General features: G+C 34.6%; 1 protein-coding gene across 7 annotated transcripts in view; it reads left to right on the plus strand.

The window, feature by feature from the left end:
* The first annotated feature begins 3,080 nt into the window (after positions 1 to 3,080).
* Positions 3,081 to 14,635, plus strand: part of LOC120413016 (ubiquitin carboxyl-terminal hydrolase 32) — a 52,653-nt gene continuing 41,098 nt past the window's right edge. For 6 of the 7 annotated variants that reach the window (XM_039573670.2, XM_039573672.2, XM_039573673.2 and 3 more), the window contains exon 1: positions 3,161 to 3,668. In XM_039573670.2, the coding sequence (XP_039429604.1) occupies positions 3,611 to 3,668 (58 nt within the window). In that variant the 5' untranslated portion in view covers positions 3,161 to 3,610. Of the gene's footprint in view, positions 3,669 to 14,635 lie in introns of all 7 variants that reach the window. The other variant, XM_039573668.2, reaches the window with a different exon arrangement.

Consider the following 14,635-nt stretch of genomic DNA (forward strand, 5'->3'; position numbering starts at 1 on the left):
TCTTAAATTCTTAAATTCTTAAATTCTTAAATTCTTAAATTCTTAAATTCTTAAATTCTTAAATTCTTAAATTCTTAAATTCTTAAATTCTTAAATTCTTAAATTCTTAAATTCTTAAATTCTTAAATTCTTAAATTCTTAAATTCTTAAATTCTTAAATTCTTAAATTCTTAAATTCTTAAATTCTTAAATTCTTAAATTCTTAAATTCTTAAATTCTTAAATTCTTAAATTCTTAAATTCTTAAATTCTTAAATTCTTAAATTCTTAAATTCTTAAATTCTTAAATTCTTAAATTCTTAAATTCTTAAATTCTTAAATTCTTAAATTCTTAAATTCTTAAATTATTAAATTCTTAAATTCTTAAATTATTAAATTCTTAAATTCTTAAATTCTTAAATTCTTAAATTCTTAAATTCTTAAATTCTTAAATTCTTAAATTCTTAAATTCCTAAATTCTTAAATTCTTAAATTCTTAAATTCTTAAATTCTTAAATTCTTAAATTCTTAAATTCTTAAATTCTTAAATTCTTAAATTCTTAAATTCTTAAATTCTTAAATTCTTAAATTCTTAAATTCTTAAATTCTTAAATTCTTAAATTCTTAAATTCTTAAATTCTTAAATTCTTAAATTCTTAAATTCTTAAATTCTTAAATTCTTAAATTCTTAAATTCTTAAATTCTTAAATTCTTAAATTCTTAAATTCTTAAATTCTTAAATTCTTAAATTCTTAAATTCTTAAATTCTTAAATTCTTAAATTCTTAAATTCTTAAATTCTTAAATTCTTAAATTCTTAAATTCTTAAATTCTTAAATTCTTAAATTCTTAAATTCTTAAATTCTTAAATTCTTAAATTCTTAAATTCTTAAATTCTTAAATTCTTAAATTCTTAAATTCTTAAATTCTTAAATTCTTAAATTCTTAAATTCTTAAATTCTTAAATTCTTAAATTCTTAAATTCTTAGATTCTTTAATTCTTTAATTCTTTAATTCTTTAATTCTTTAATTCTTTAATTCTTTAATTCTTAAATTCTTAAATTCTCAAATTATTAAATTCTTAAATTCTTAAATTCTCAAATTCTTAAATTCTTAAATTCTTAAATTCTTAAATTCTTTAATTCTTTAATTCTTTAATTCTTTAATTCTTTAATTCTTAAATTCTTTAATTCTTTAATTCTTTAATTCTTTAATTCTTTAATTCTTTAATTCTTTAATTCTTTAATTCTTTAATTCTTTAATTCTTTAATTCTTTAATTCTTTAATTCTTTAATTCTTTAATTCTTTAATTCTTTAATTCTTTAATTCTTTAATTCTTTAATTCTTTAATTCTTTAATTCTTTAATTCTTTAATTCTTTAATTCTTTAATTCTTTAATTCTTCAATTCTTTAATTCTTTAATTCTTTAATTCTTTAATTCTTTAATTCTTTAATTCTTTAATTCTTTAATTCTTTAATTCTTTAATTCTTTAATTCTTTAATTCTTTAATTCTTTAATTCTTTAATTCTTTAATTCTTTAATTCTTTAATTCTTTAATTCTTTAATTCTTTAATTCTTTAATTCTTTAATTCTTTAATTCTTTAATTCTTTAATTCTTTAATTCTTTAATTCTTTAATTCTTTAATTCTTTAATTCTTTAATTCTTTAATTCTTTAATTCTTTAATTCTTAAATTCTTAAATTCTTAAATTACTAAATTCCTAAATTATAAATTTATTAAATTATTAAATTCTTCAATTCCTAAATTCTAGTTTTTTGACCTTAAAAAAAGAACTACAGAATTCTTAAATTCTAGACCTTTTATAAAATTAGAAAATTGCTGAATTTTTGTCACCATCTTAGATTGCAGTTTTTCGGTTAGAGAAATTTTGAAAAAAATAAAAAATCGTGCTTCAATCTTTGAATCTAAATTTCTAAATGTTGAAATTTCTTTTTTTGATTTCTTTTTTTTTGCTTAATTCGAAAAAAGATTTATCTTTTTTTTAAATAAAAAAGGTTAATCGTAGGTAATATTTTTTTGCTTGAATGGATTTTATAAATTTAGGAAAGCTTAGAATAAAACAAAACTAACTTTTTTATTGAAATAAAATTGAAAACGTTAAACTACTGATAAATCAAAATTGATTTTCAGAATATATATAAAAAAAATCTCCACAATGTAAAAGGAAACATTAAAAAAAAACAAATTTCAGCTCGAATTCCTAGATATTTTCAGTTAATAAAGGAGGTATTTGACTACGCCAAACAAATAGACAAACTTGCACTTTTTCATGTTTGACAGTTTGCCATACTCGGAAACAAAGCGAGTTGACGTTGTCAAAAAGTGCGAGTTTGTTTGTCATAGTCGCTTCCAAACTTTTTAAAAAATCAATCAGTAGAAGATTTTTTTTCAAGCACCACTTGAATCAATTTATTTCGTTTTATTTACAAACAGTGTTCATTCAACACAAGTCATTTTCAGACGTGTGACATTACACCTGCAAGTGTAGTAGAGAAAACGATATCCCGTCGAATAATTACAATGATTATTTTGTTCAGTTTCCTTTTACCGATTTTTCGTGCATGAGAGAGGAGAGCCAAGTTTCCTTCCGGTTTGTTTTTCTTGATGATTGTCAAAAGATTTTGTTTTGATGAAGATTCTGCCATTGCCAAAAAGGTAAAAAGCTTAGCAGATCCTAAATAGACAATATTTTAAAGTAACCAGTTGAACCAAAACAGCAATTTAACGAGTTTTCAATTAGGGACCATCCATAAACCACGTGGACACCTTGAGGGAGTGGGGGTTCAACGATTGTCTTGTCCACTCTTTATACAAAAAAAGATTTATTTTGCATGAAAATTGTCGCGAGGGGGGGGGGGGGGGAGGTGGTGGGTATAAGATTTAAAAAAAAAGTGTCCGAGTGGTTTATGGATGATCCCTTATCAAAAAACAAGTTGCTCATATTACTGGTGTTGCTATTTTTCCGCCAAGCAATAGCTCTTGGCGCTACAGAGTTGAGCCGAGAGTTAATCCTAGTATTCTGCAAATAACTCAACCTCAGAACTGAACACATTCATCGCGAAATCGCGGCCAGGGAACAACACAACCCCGTAGCGGAAACCTCAATGGGTGGCGGTGATTGCAAACTCTGCTAAACAAAGTGTCGATATCTTATTCTCCAGACAGGAAGACCAGAAGGCGAAGAAAAAGAAAACAAACATGAAAAACTTCACAAACTAATATAGTGATGATAATAATGGGTGCCACTTGCGTCACCGTGTTGTTGTTGTGCTTCGACGCCGCGACCAGCTAATAAAACACACTGTGTAATATATCTCGCTGTAGTGTGTCACACAAAGTAACCTAAACTGTGCGCGGTCCTCAACAGATGTAAAAGATGATACGAACATGGTGAGCTGCATCCGAAGAGCAGCAGCAGCGATAGTGACGTAGTGACTCAGCAGAAATACCCTCGCCGGGGAGGACATCCCCGTGAATGGCGCTGGAGACCTGCTGAACTCGTGTGTGAACAGTTCAACGCGGAGAAAAAGAACGGCGCCTTCAGACGGCAAGGACATCTAGTGGAAAGAAAAAGCTACCTCCAAGACCAAAAAAGAAGAAGCAGTAAAAAAATGGGAGCAAAGGATTCGAAGCCGTGCTGCATCAGCTACGAGGATGCCGTCAAGCGAGGTAAGAAGCAAATTTTTTGTGTTTGTACACTACGGTTGGATGTAAGAGAGGAACACCCACCCAAACCTGCCCCTCCTATTTTTGTCGATAATCTCTGTCTGTCCCTTGTTGGAGAAGGGGGTGGTAAAATTACAAGACTGCATCTGATATTGGCCAGGAGGGGTTAAGTGTAAGTCGACTATTGATATTATAACAGTGCAACCGTGTTGAATCCCTTAAATTCAGTGTTGGTATTATCGCGCTCTCGCGAGAAAAATTCCTCTCTCTCGAGTTCTCGCCGCGAGTCACGAGCTGCCGAGAGAAACTCACCGATTGCCCGTGCTTTCCTTCGCTCGCGAACGAGCTTTCTCGCGAGCCAGAATTGCCCGTTCGCGAGAAGTTGAACGTGTTAGAAACGAACAAAAAACAACACAGCGATTGAAGTTACATTTCTATACCATTGCCTGATTCGCATTCATACCCCTGATAAACAAATTGCTAGCTTAGGACGAACGGATAGCACGAAGCGCTCGCGGCGAGAGCGAGAACGCGAACGAAAATGCGAGCGCGAGCGAGAAGAGAAAAGTACTACAAGTTCTCTCCCTCACTCGCGAACGAGAAATGCTTTATTTCTTCTCGCTCGAATTCCAACACTGCTTAAATTTCATTAGAGCGAAATTGTGTGTTGCAAACCTGAAGTTTCTTAAATTTCTTCTTCTTTCCAATGCTTTTTAAAGATCAAAAATTGGTTGAAAGATGGATTGTTGGGCTGTAGAGGGTTAAACTTAGGAACTAAAACTTAATATTTGGTAATGTTTAAAGTGAACCATAAAATTTCATGTATTTTGAGTTATAATATTTATTTTTGGTTGATTTTTTTCCTAGTGAAGATATTAAGAGTGCTACTATGCCTCAAATACTTCTATATATGTAAAAAATTTCGACGGTTTTGTTCGAACGCGAATCAGTTCAACACGGAGCGTTGGATAGAGGTGCTTTTTGTTGCGTTGGGTTCGTATAAGTCCAAGGAAGGTTTATACGCTAACTAATTGACACTTTGGCCACTCTGGAACCGATTCCGGAGCATCTGCAGATTGTATGGGGAAAGTTGCGTTAAATCAAATTTTGATCACAGGAGGCTGAATAAGCAAACAAGCTGAAAACGTCAAGACGAAGTTTGTCGGGTAAGGCTTGTTTTTTATTATAAATTTGTTTCTGTTTTTAAAAAAAAACTGTTATAACTTTTTTATAAACAGTTTTTGCAAACATGTTTTGCGTTAAAAAAATTCTACTATTTACTATTTTAGGTTTTGGAAAAGTCGAGAATTCAAAAATGGGATTCGAGTGGCCACCCTGAACTTGCATTTGAAGAGAGCTACACTAAAACCGCTCAGGCGTTACGCTTTGTATTTCGTCGATTTCTCTGGAAAGGCGCAACATTTTTTTTTTTTTTTTTTTGCGGGCCAAGGGTGCATGATACTGATGATACTCGTCGGTTGACACACCTAGGCGAGGAACATCCCGGAAAGAGCCCAACTACATCCGTAGTGCTGTTTGGACAAAACAGCATGGCTCTGTTTCCTTGCAAGTGTCCTATTTTCTTACCTCCACGTTGGCTTGGTTTAGTCATCATGATGACAAGGTGTAACCTAGCTGGTGGCCTGTGGAAACGACTCGTAAACCTTTGACCAGCGAGGGTCAGAGTCGAGACGGCCAAAAGAAAGGGATGCGCAATGTGGGAAGGGAAGATTGTAGACGGTATTGTTTTGATTCGCAGTATGTTGAGTCAACTGCTGTGGATGTACCTGAGCATCGCAGAACGGGGTTTCTCTTCTTTCCATTTCAGCTAACAGCTATCTTCTGTTTATTTTGTTTCACTGATATTCTAAAAGCTTCTGCTTACTATCCTCCGTTTGATTTCGATTTTACTTATTTGATTCTCTTATTTCTCAACGCTTTTCCACTCTATTTTACCAATTGATGCTGCTGTAAAAAAAACTGTCTGCTTTCCCTTAATTTGGCAGCGATGTCAATTTTGTTTATCATGTGCCTTTTCTTTATTTGTCTATTTGAATAATTTCTCATCTTCCCTGTAAATTGCCCTCAATACAATCTAAGCTTGTTTGTTACCTCTATTTATTAACTATTGTTAATTTCTTTATCTACTTCATAAATTACTTTCTTTCTTTTACTATTGATTCTTTACAGAGTATATTTCCTTCACTGTCCATTGTTTTGAAACTTCACCTTTTTCTTAAGCAAGGTTGGAGCCCTTACTCAATTTATGGAATGATTAAAAGATTAACACAAACATTACTATTGTACTTTTGGTAAACTTTTATAACATGCTTAGGACCAAAAATTGTAACAAAACACCGCGACAAAAGAAATAGCAACAGATAAACACGACTTAACATTAGGGAATATTTCAGGAGAAAACAATACACAGTAAAATAACAACTAGTTTTTGAATTCAAACTAAAAATAAAACAGTTTTTGCTTTAATGGAAATTGGTAGGCACACTATAAATGGTTAGGCGCTTATACTTACATCAAACCCTACGTAATGTACCACCCCCGGCCGAGTTAAAATGCGTAACCGGAAAAGAAGGTGTGCATGCCTGGCACGAACACTCAAAGCGTGTTCTAGCGTGTTGCTCGTACTGACTCAGAGCAAGGGTAAGATGTAGGTGTAAGGGCAGTGCGTGTTCGTCGGGAAACTAGTGCATAAGATCGGTCAAGGCCCGTTCTTACACTGAAAATTGCGAAATTGCGAATTGCGAATTTCTCTGGAACGGCGCAACATTTTTGAAATCCATTTAGAGCAATTTATACTTCTTGTGCAGATCTACAATTTGCTTTCAAAAGAATGTAAAAATATGTTGATCTAATTTTTTTTAATGTAAAATTTAAAAATGTAAAATCGTTTTCAAACATATTCATTCAAAGTTAAATTTTGACCGATAAATTCCGGTTTTTTTACTTTTAAAAATGGTTTCTATGATTGTCCATTCCTGAAAATATTTTTTTTCGAAAGTTTCAGAAAATGTCCTACAATTTCGTCTAAGAAATATTGAAGATTGGACCTATGGTTGCTAAGAAAAAGAAATAGGAACTACTTTCAAACTACGGATTTTGGGAAATTGAATTTATGTGAAAAAAAAGTTAATTAAAAAATCACCAAATTTATTTTTTTGTGTACCTTTTTTCTGATTAGTATCTACAACTGTGCCGAAGACGCCAAATCAATAAAAAAAAATACTTGAAAAGTTGCAAAAATTGTATGGAGATTTGCACGGGTGAACCAATGCCACAAAATTGCTTCTTTGGTGATAGAAAAGGCCCCCACAAAGTTTGAACCAAATCAAAACATACAAAAAGTAAAAATGGCTTATTTCGTAGAGAATTGCTCAATAACATTCAAAATTTAAAAATGTTTTTTTAACATTAAACATGAAATTTGAAAAATAAGTTCATATTTTAAAAAAATTGTCAAATTGGTGGAAATTATTTACTGGCTACTAAACTTATAAACGATTCTTCTTAAACACATCAGATTTTTTACAATGAAACCAATTTTGAACAGTTTGAAAAAAATCCTAGTTCAGTAAAAAAAAAAATTATCGATTGAAAATGTCAATAATCTTGAAGATATTTTGCCATATTTTGAATTAAATTTTCATTGCATGGACTTTTCGATTTTTACAACTGGACTTCAAGTGCAAACTCAATAGAGGTTGTAGGTCGAATGGTTTATGACATCGCTATGAATTTACGAAAACAGTGAGTTTTTAAACTGTCCATTGATTTACAAAAACTTTTTGAGATCAGATTTAAAATGTATATTTATAAGTACTTGTAATATTTTATAAAGTGCTCTGTTTTGAAGCTACAGCTATTTCCATTTTTTAACTAGGAAAAAGTCCGTCCTTTTCCATTCCTGAAAAAACGAATAGTTGATTGACTGATATGATGTACAATTTCCAAGATATAAACAATTATAAAATGAGTGCTGAATGTGTGACACTCAGAAAATCATGTTTCCTAACTTTAATTTGTTTGCGACACATTCTGACTCATTTAATTGAGCATGGTTTGAACCTGAGTCGGGCGGAAAAGAATACACCTAGTTGTCAGTGTCAGCCACTTGCGAACTGTCAGTGAGAGCCGCCTTCAATTTTTGTTACTGTTCTTATTTGGTTAGAGCAGTATTGTATTTGTTAAGAAAATAAATTTAAAAAAGTTTTTAAATTTGCAAATGTTTTTTCGGACTGAGACAATTTAGGCTAAAATAAAATAATTAACTTTATTTATTTTTCAAGTTTTGCTTATTTTTGATAAGATTTAGTTTAAAATATATATTCATGAGATATATTTCCAATATGACCATGAATCAATCAATGTTATGTCTTACATACATGTGCTTAAACTAAGACTTATTAAGTTGTAGTAGTTAGTCAATGTATTTAAATATATAAATCGTTCAGTACAACCAGAGCTGTGGAAGAAGTGAAAAAAATTCTCTGGATGGAAATAGGAACAAAGCGGGAAAAAACGGCGAGCTGGAGGTTGACATGAATTGAAAGGAAGCGGAACGTTTTCTTTTTTTTTATGGAAAAAAAATCATCGTAGGTAAAATTTGCCTAAACATTAAGACCGTTCAATCACCGACACCGACGTAACACTCCATGTAAAAAATCTGCTGAAATGTGTCCCAGCACGACTCACCCCAATTACTTCCATGGAATCACCCCTTGCCGATAAAAACATATTTCGCAACACTGCTTGACCCATTGTTTGCAAACAAATCGTAGTTTATGAATGAATCAGCTGATTTGTGTTTACAAACAAAATAGAATCAGTGTTGCCTTGCTGATACATTTTTCTAAAAACCGTTTGACAGCTCACCGGACTTACCGGAGGGGTGATGCAAAGAAGGGTCATCTTTTTTACTTGAGTGTTACGTCGGTGTCGGTGGTTCAATTTAACATAAGCCACCGTTTTTCAAACAATCGCTCTGCAAAGCCGGCATCTCGGAAGAATGATCATGTCACAGCGAATTCACTTTACTTCCTCCAATGCTCGGGTTTTGCATTTTATTGCAACCAGAAAGGAAAATTACAGAAAAATAAGTCCGGCAGTACCGGCGCTCACAGCGGCGTAGTTTCCTCCACTGTCGGGTGCGGTTCCGGAAAAAAACAGAAGGTTCGTTTTCGACAAGCAGGAAGCAGCAAACAAAATACTGGCCCCTCACGCCTGTGGAGTCACGAAGGAACAAGGCAAGGAGGTACCGTAAACCGGGGTGACTTTGATAGGATTTCAATTTGTTTTTGGAATATTTTCCAACAGGAAAGGTTTTTCTCAAGATTATTATTTCTAAAACATGTACTGGGGTACGCCACACCAAGTCCATGCACTATTTTGGAAAAAAGTTTTTTCAATATTGTTTAGAAAAATAGTTACGTTAAAAATTCTTAGTTTAAATTCCGGGGTGACTTTGATAGTTATAGTTTTTCTTATTAAAATCATATTTAAGATGTTCAAACTTTATTTGTACGTTAAATGTACCATCACTTAAGTAGTTGATATAGTTTTTAGAAAAAAAATCCATGTTTATATTTAGTTAAATAAGTTTATAAGCTTTTCAACAAAATACATATAAAATTTAGGTAAAAAGTCGGAATTTTGCCTGAAATTTGTTAAAACTAGTTTTGTTTATGAAACTATCGATTTAAATTGCATTTCATACTGAATTCGAAGCACGAATCACAAGTTTTTACATTTTACATGAAATTGGTTCAACTGAAATTGCCTATAAATTTGGAGATTTTTTTTAGTTGTGTTTCAAAAACACATATTATTTATTATTTACAAACTTATTTAACCTTCTCCTAATGGAAAATTGTCCAAAGAATTCGAAAATGCATTCCGTTTTCCGATTCAAAATCATGTTCATTGAGAAAATCATGACACTTTGAGAAGTTTTAAATAATGACTTTCATCAACATTTACTTAACTATAGTTAACTAACTTTTTAAACTTTCCAAAATTTTATGAAAACTTCTTTTTGACGTACTTTGAACACTTCTCTACCACGGTCGGTATGATTCTAAACCATTTCGTACGTATTTAAATTGTACTTTTCATTTTGCGGAAAAATCGCAAACCTATCAAAGTCACCCCGTCTATCAAAGTCACCCCGTTTTACGGTACTCTAAAGTTCGGCTGAGCTGTGGAGGATCTTCAACGAGTTCAGCACCCAGTTGAAAAGCAGCAAACCCACCCAGATCAATTAAAAGTGATCGGTTTCATCACAGAGTAAGACAGAGTCACTACTGCCATTCGATTTTTGGTTCCACTTTGTGGTACATCGCACGCCTGCTACCAGCAAACCTTATTCAGCCAAAAAATAAAATGACATTTCTTCGGACTGCTCGCTCTGTGTTACTCTGTGGTTTCATGTCCTGCAAGTATGGTGTGAAACGACCCTTGCTGTCATTAGTTGAAAAAAATATTTTCATTATTTTTTATGTCACATTCATGATTTCCGGTCCTACCCTCGTCTCGGCACCGAAGAGGACCAAATAAAAATAAGTTATGAATAAAAAAAAAAATTCGCGGAGAAAGTTGCATCACATGAGTCATGTACGATCTTGAGCACTATTTTGAAATGAGCTGCAAGAAAATTTGTTTTGTCAAGAAGGGCAGATGACGACTGACTGGAAATTTAAATGGGAAGAGAAATTATCTTGCACAAAAAACAAAAACAACAACAAGAAAATGAATAAGAATAAGAAGACCTCTTCGCTTCTCCCTCCCAGGTTTGAACCAATGTTCATAATAGGAAAGTTTAGCAACTTTTACCTTTTGAGGCTTTTTTGTGAGAATGGCACCTTTAACAAAAAAAAAAAAAAAACATGTGAAAAATCTAAAGTTGTGCCTTTTGCATGAAATTCATTAAAGTATTCATTTGCCAATTATTTTCTTCGTTTAAATTATTTTAATAAAATTTTCTGTGCATTGTCATGTCAACAATCGTTTTTTAAATCATGGCATGGTAACATTAATTCGTTCATCATTTACAGCATCTACCTAAGTTTTCAATCCAAATCAGATCACAATTCAAAACTTTGCAAATGTTTGGTGATATAGATACAGATTTGCAAAAACATTCATAGCACTTGTGTATAGGCAGACCCCATTTTGTATGGAGAATGCATCAATAGAACAAAAATCATAACAATCAGAAAATGCAATAAAAAGTCAGCTGCTGAAACGTAAAGAATTAAATAAATATTTTGCTGAAGAAAAAAATAACGCCTTAATTTTTTTGCTTGTTTCATGTTGTGCAGGTTTGGTTTTAAATATTTCGTTTGAGATATTTTCCAAATGTCCGGGTATGTCTTCCGTACCCCCTGAGACCCCAAGGGGTACATCTAACGCAGGTTGAGAACTGCTGGCCTAAAAGATGCGGGTTTTTGGCCCCTGAAACATGTAAAATCTTAAGAAATTAAGTTTAAAAAAAAAATAATTATAACATCGTCATTTTTTCGTGTACCTATTTTTTTCTGAAAAGTCCTCAACAGAACTTACAACTTTGCGGAAGACACCAAGTTTTTAAGGTAATTCGTTCAAAAGTTACAGATTTTCGAATATTTACAATTTTTGTATGGACAGCTGCCAAAATTGTATGGAGACTTGTATGGGTGAACAAATGACACAAAATTGCTTATTTCTGGAGTTCTGGAGTCCAATAAACCAAATTTTCAGTTTTTGCTTTTTGGGTGTTTTTGAAACCGCCTTGAGTCAGGGGTATTAAAAAACACCCAAAAAGCAAAAACTAAAAATTTGTTTTTTTTTACCTTTTAAAAAAAGTTTAAGCCAAATAAAAAATACAAAAAATAAAAATTGTTGAAATCGGCTGATTACGTAGAGAGCGTTCCTGTCACTTTAAAGCCGTACACAGCAAAAAAAAAGTATTTTTTGACGACACAAAATCTGTCACAATTTCCTGATGAATATTACCTTTTTTCTGTGTAACTCTCTGCATACAGATCTTATCAGAGAAGCACAAACAACGAAATTTCCGCCGAGTCAGGTTTTTTTTTTACTGTGTGTTTTTTTTTAATACAAATCTTGATCATTTTTCAATGTAAAATACACTTTGCAACCGAATAGTACTTTGAATAAATTTTGGTTAGGTGCGCTGCTTCAGAGATAATGCCACATAAAGTTTTATTTTAACTTAAAATTAAGTTTTCCGATTTAAAAAAAGTTTTCATCAGTGTCTCTTTCTGAAAAAAAAAGTGAATACCAAAATTTGCTAACAGAAATCTCGGTGCAAAAAGCTCTGGTTGATGTGCTCCGTTAAAGTTTCATGTTGTACTTTTTGACAGAATTAAACTAACGTGACATGACAATGTCACAAAAATGAAAGAATACAAAATGAGCAATTTGTACTTCCTTGCTTTTTCTGCCCATAAATATCCGCTCAATCGCTTCGCTAGTAAACATTATCAACCCCTGAACCTGATCCAGCTATACTAATACTAACACCACACAGCTGGGGGAAAACGACCCTTGCTGTGTAGTAGTCGGTATAGTAATAATGTAAGTTAAGGTTGTTTATGAATCTAGTTTTTCGCACTTTACGCGAGCTGCTTTTTTCTTCTGTTTATATTCTATTCAGCGAGCGCGCTGCGTCATTCTGGTTGTGGTGGCGGTCGTTGTTTTTTATGCGTACCGCAATATCAATATCCCTAGCGCGCTGCTGTACTGGGACATGCAAATAACTAAAACGATGGTCAATGGGACTGTTTTGGCGCGCGGAATGTCCAAGAATGTTTGCTAATTTTGCCACAATTTGAATTCATGATTCAATCACAGTGATGAATCATCACTTCGCGCGAGTAAAATCTATCGACGACCTTCGAGAAGCTTTATCTTTTCCCCAACTACCCGTATTGATTGCCCGACGACAGCCATAAGCCATACGGAGGAGGGAGGAAAAGTTGAACGAATTACTTACTGTAGGTACTATCTGGGTGATTCAGAAACAATCAGGAAAATATACTTCGACCACTTGGGGGTGAGGTATTGCTACAAAGTTGGTTATGGTCGTTTTTATAAATTGATAACAATTTACAAGTTCGGGGAAGAATTGAAACTGTGGAAAAACATGACTGGAACCACTCGAAACTGTTGTTTAGTAGTTGGTATTTATGACTAAAATAGGATTGTTTGTTTGAAGGGATCATCTACAAATGACGTAACACCATCTTGAGGATATTTGACCCTCTTTTCTCATAAACCTTCACCAAGATTTAGAAGTTCATTATCATTCCTCATGATGAGTACACACGCACACAGTACTACCGTTCGCTGGTTCGGTTGGGCTACGCCTTTCATGTTTATCTCCTAGATTGGCCACATTGGCTTATCAGGAGAGGGCAATTCCAGCCTCTATTGTATTAGGGATTGAACTGAAGATAGCCGCTTCTTCTGAGGTTGAAGTTATCTCTTATCTCGAGCAAAATTGTGCACAAACATTCCTTCCTTCTAAGGTTAAGCTATCTCTTGGATAAATTCGCCAATTTTCGATATCAGTTTAAGGTAAATATTTATCGATGGTGTATTGCTCGAAATTTTCCGAAAACAGAACAAACAAACAATCTAAATTTGCGTCGCAATTATGTCGCATTTTCCATAAACACCAACACAAGTTGACATGTAAACTTGTATCGGTGTTTTTTTTTTTTTATTCTTAACTTATTTTTATTAGGTCCGTTTAGGTGCTGTGACCAGGTTAGGACCGAGGGACGGTTCATAAAAAAATTATAATACATTAAAAAAAAAACTCATTTTCCGCCGTATTTGCCGAGCATGTAACTGACGAGTCTCAACTGGTCCACGCGGGTCTTGCAGGTCTGGAACCTGGCGCTGTACTCGTTAAAAATGTGCCACAGCTCAGTCGAACTGTAGAGCACCTCCTCTCCTTCCGCCGTGGGGGTGGCACCGGCGCCGGCGCCGGTATTTACTTGACTGCTTCCTGCGGGTCGAGGGCGATCCTTTGGCTTCACGTCCGGAACTGCGCCCGGCAGCGGAGGGAACTCCGCCGGCGTGAACGCCGGAACTGCTGGACTCTGCTTCTCCGCCTTCCTCGCCGGCGGTTTTGGTTTCGACGCCTGCTGTCGCCGCTGGATGAAATCCGCACGCTTGGGGCAGCTGCGGTCCGTAGCTTCGTGGGCACCAGAGCAGTTGGCACACCGCTTTGGCTGGGCTTCCTGGACTTCGCACTCGTCCGTCTTGTGGGGACCCCCACAGTTGTTGCACCTCCCCTTGAGGTGACAGTTCCTGGTTCCATGACCCAGCTGCAAGCAGTTCCTGCACTGGGTCACGTTCGGTCGCTTGTTCCGGTAGGCCTCCCACCGGATGTGAAATCTTCTCAAGCGCTTGATTTCACTCAGCTGCTTGAGGCTGGTGTACCCCTTGGGGAACGTAACAATGTACGGGGTTTCCTCTGACGAGGCGAACTCTCCCTTTCTCTTGATGGCGTGCACCTCCACAGCATCCAGGTTTTGCGATTCCTTGAGGGTCTTTTTGACGAATTCAGGTGAAGCCGACGGAAGTCCTCGGACGACGACGCGGAGTTGCCGCTCGCTTCGTTTCTCGTGGGTGTAGAACTCCACTTTGTTCGCAATCAAGTGGGCCCGCGCGGTCTCAAAACGCTCCTCGGAGGAACACAGCAATTTGATCCCAAACGGTGTTAGCTTGTAACTTGGCTTGGTTGTGCACGGCGACATTACAGTCCTCAGCTTGGCGTAGCTCGTATTCTTTACCACCAGAGGTGGTGGTTTCTTGGCCACTGGAACCACTGGAACCGATGGGACGCTTCCTTTCTCGGCTGGGATATCATTGTTATTGTTGTTGTTCCCCGCCAGCGGACTGAACTTGTTGTTGTTGAGAAGATTCTCCTCTGAGCCATCCCC

This window comes from Culex pipiens, chromosome 3 (genome assembly GCF_016801865.2).
Source record: "Culex pipiens pallens isolate TS chromosome 3, TS_CPP_V2, whole genome shotgun sequence".
Lineage (NCBI taxonomy): Eukaryota > Metazoa > Arthropoda > Insecta > Diptera > Culicidae > Culex > Culex pipiens.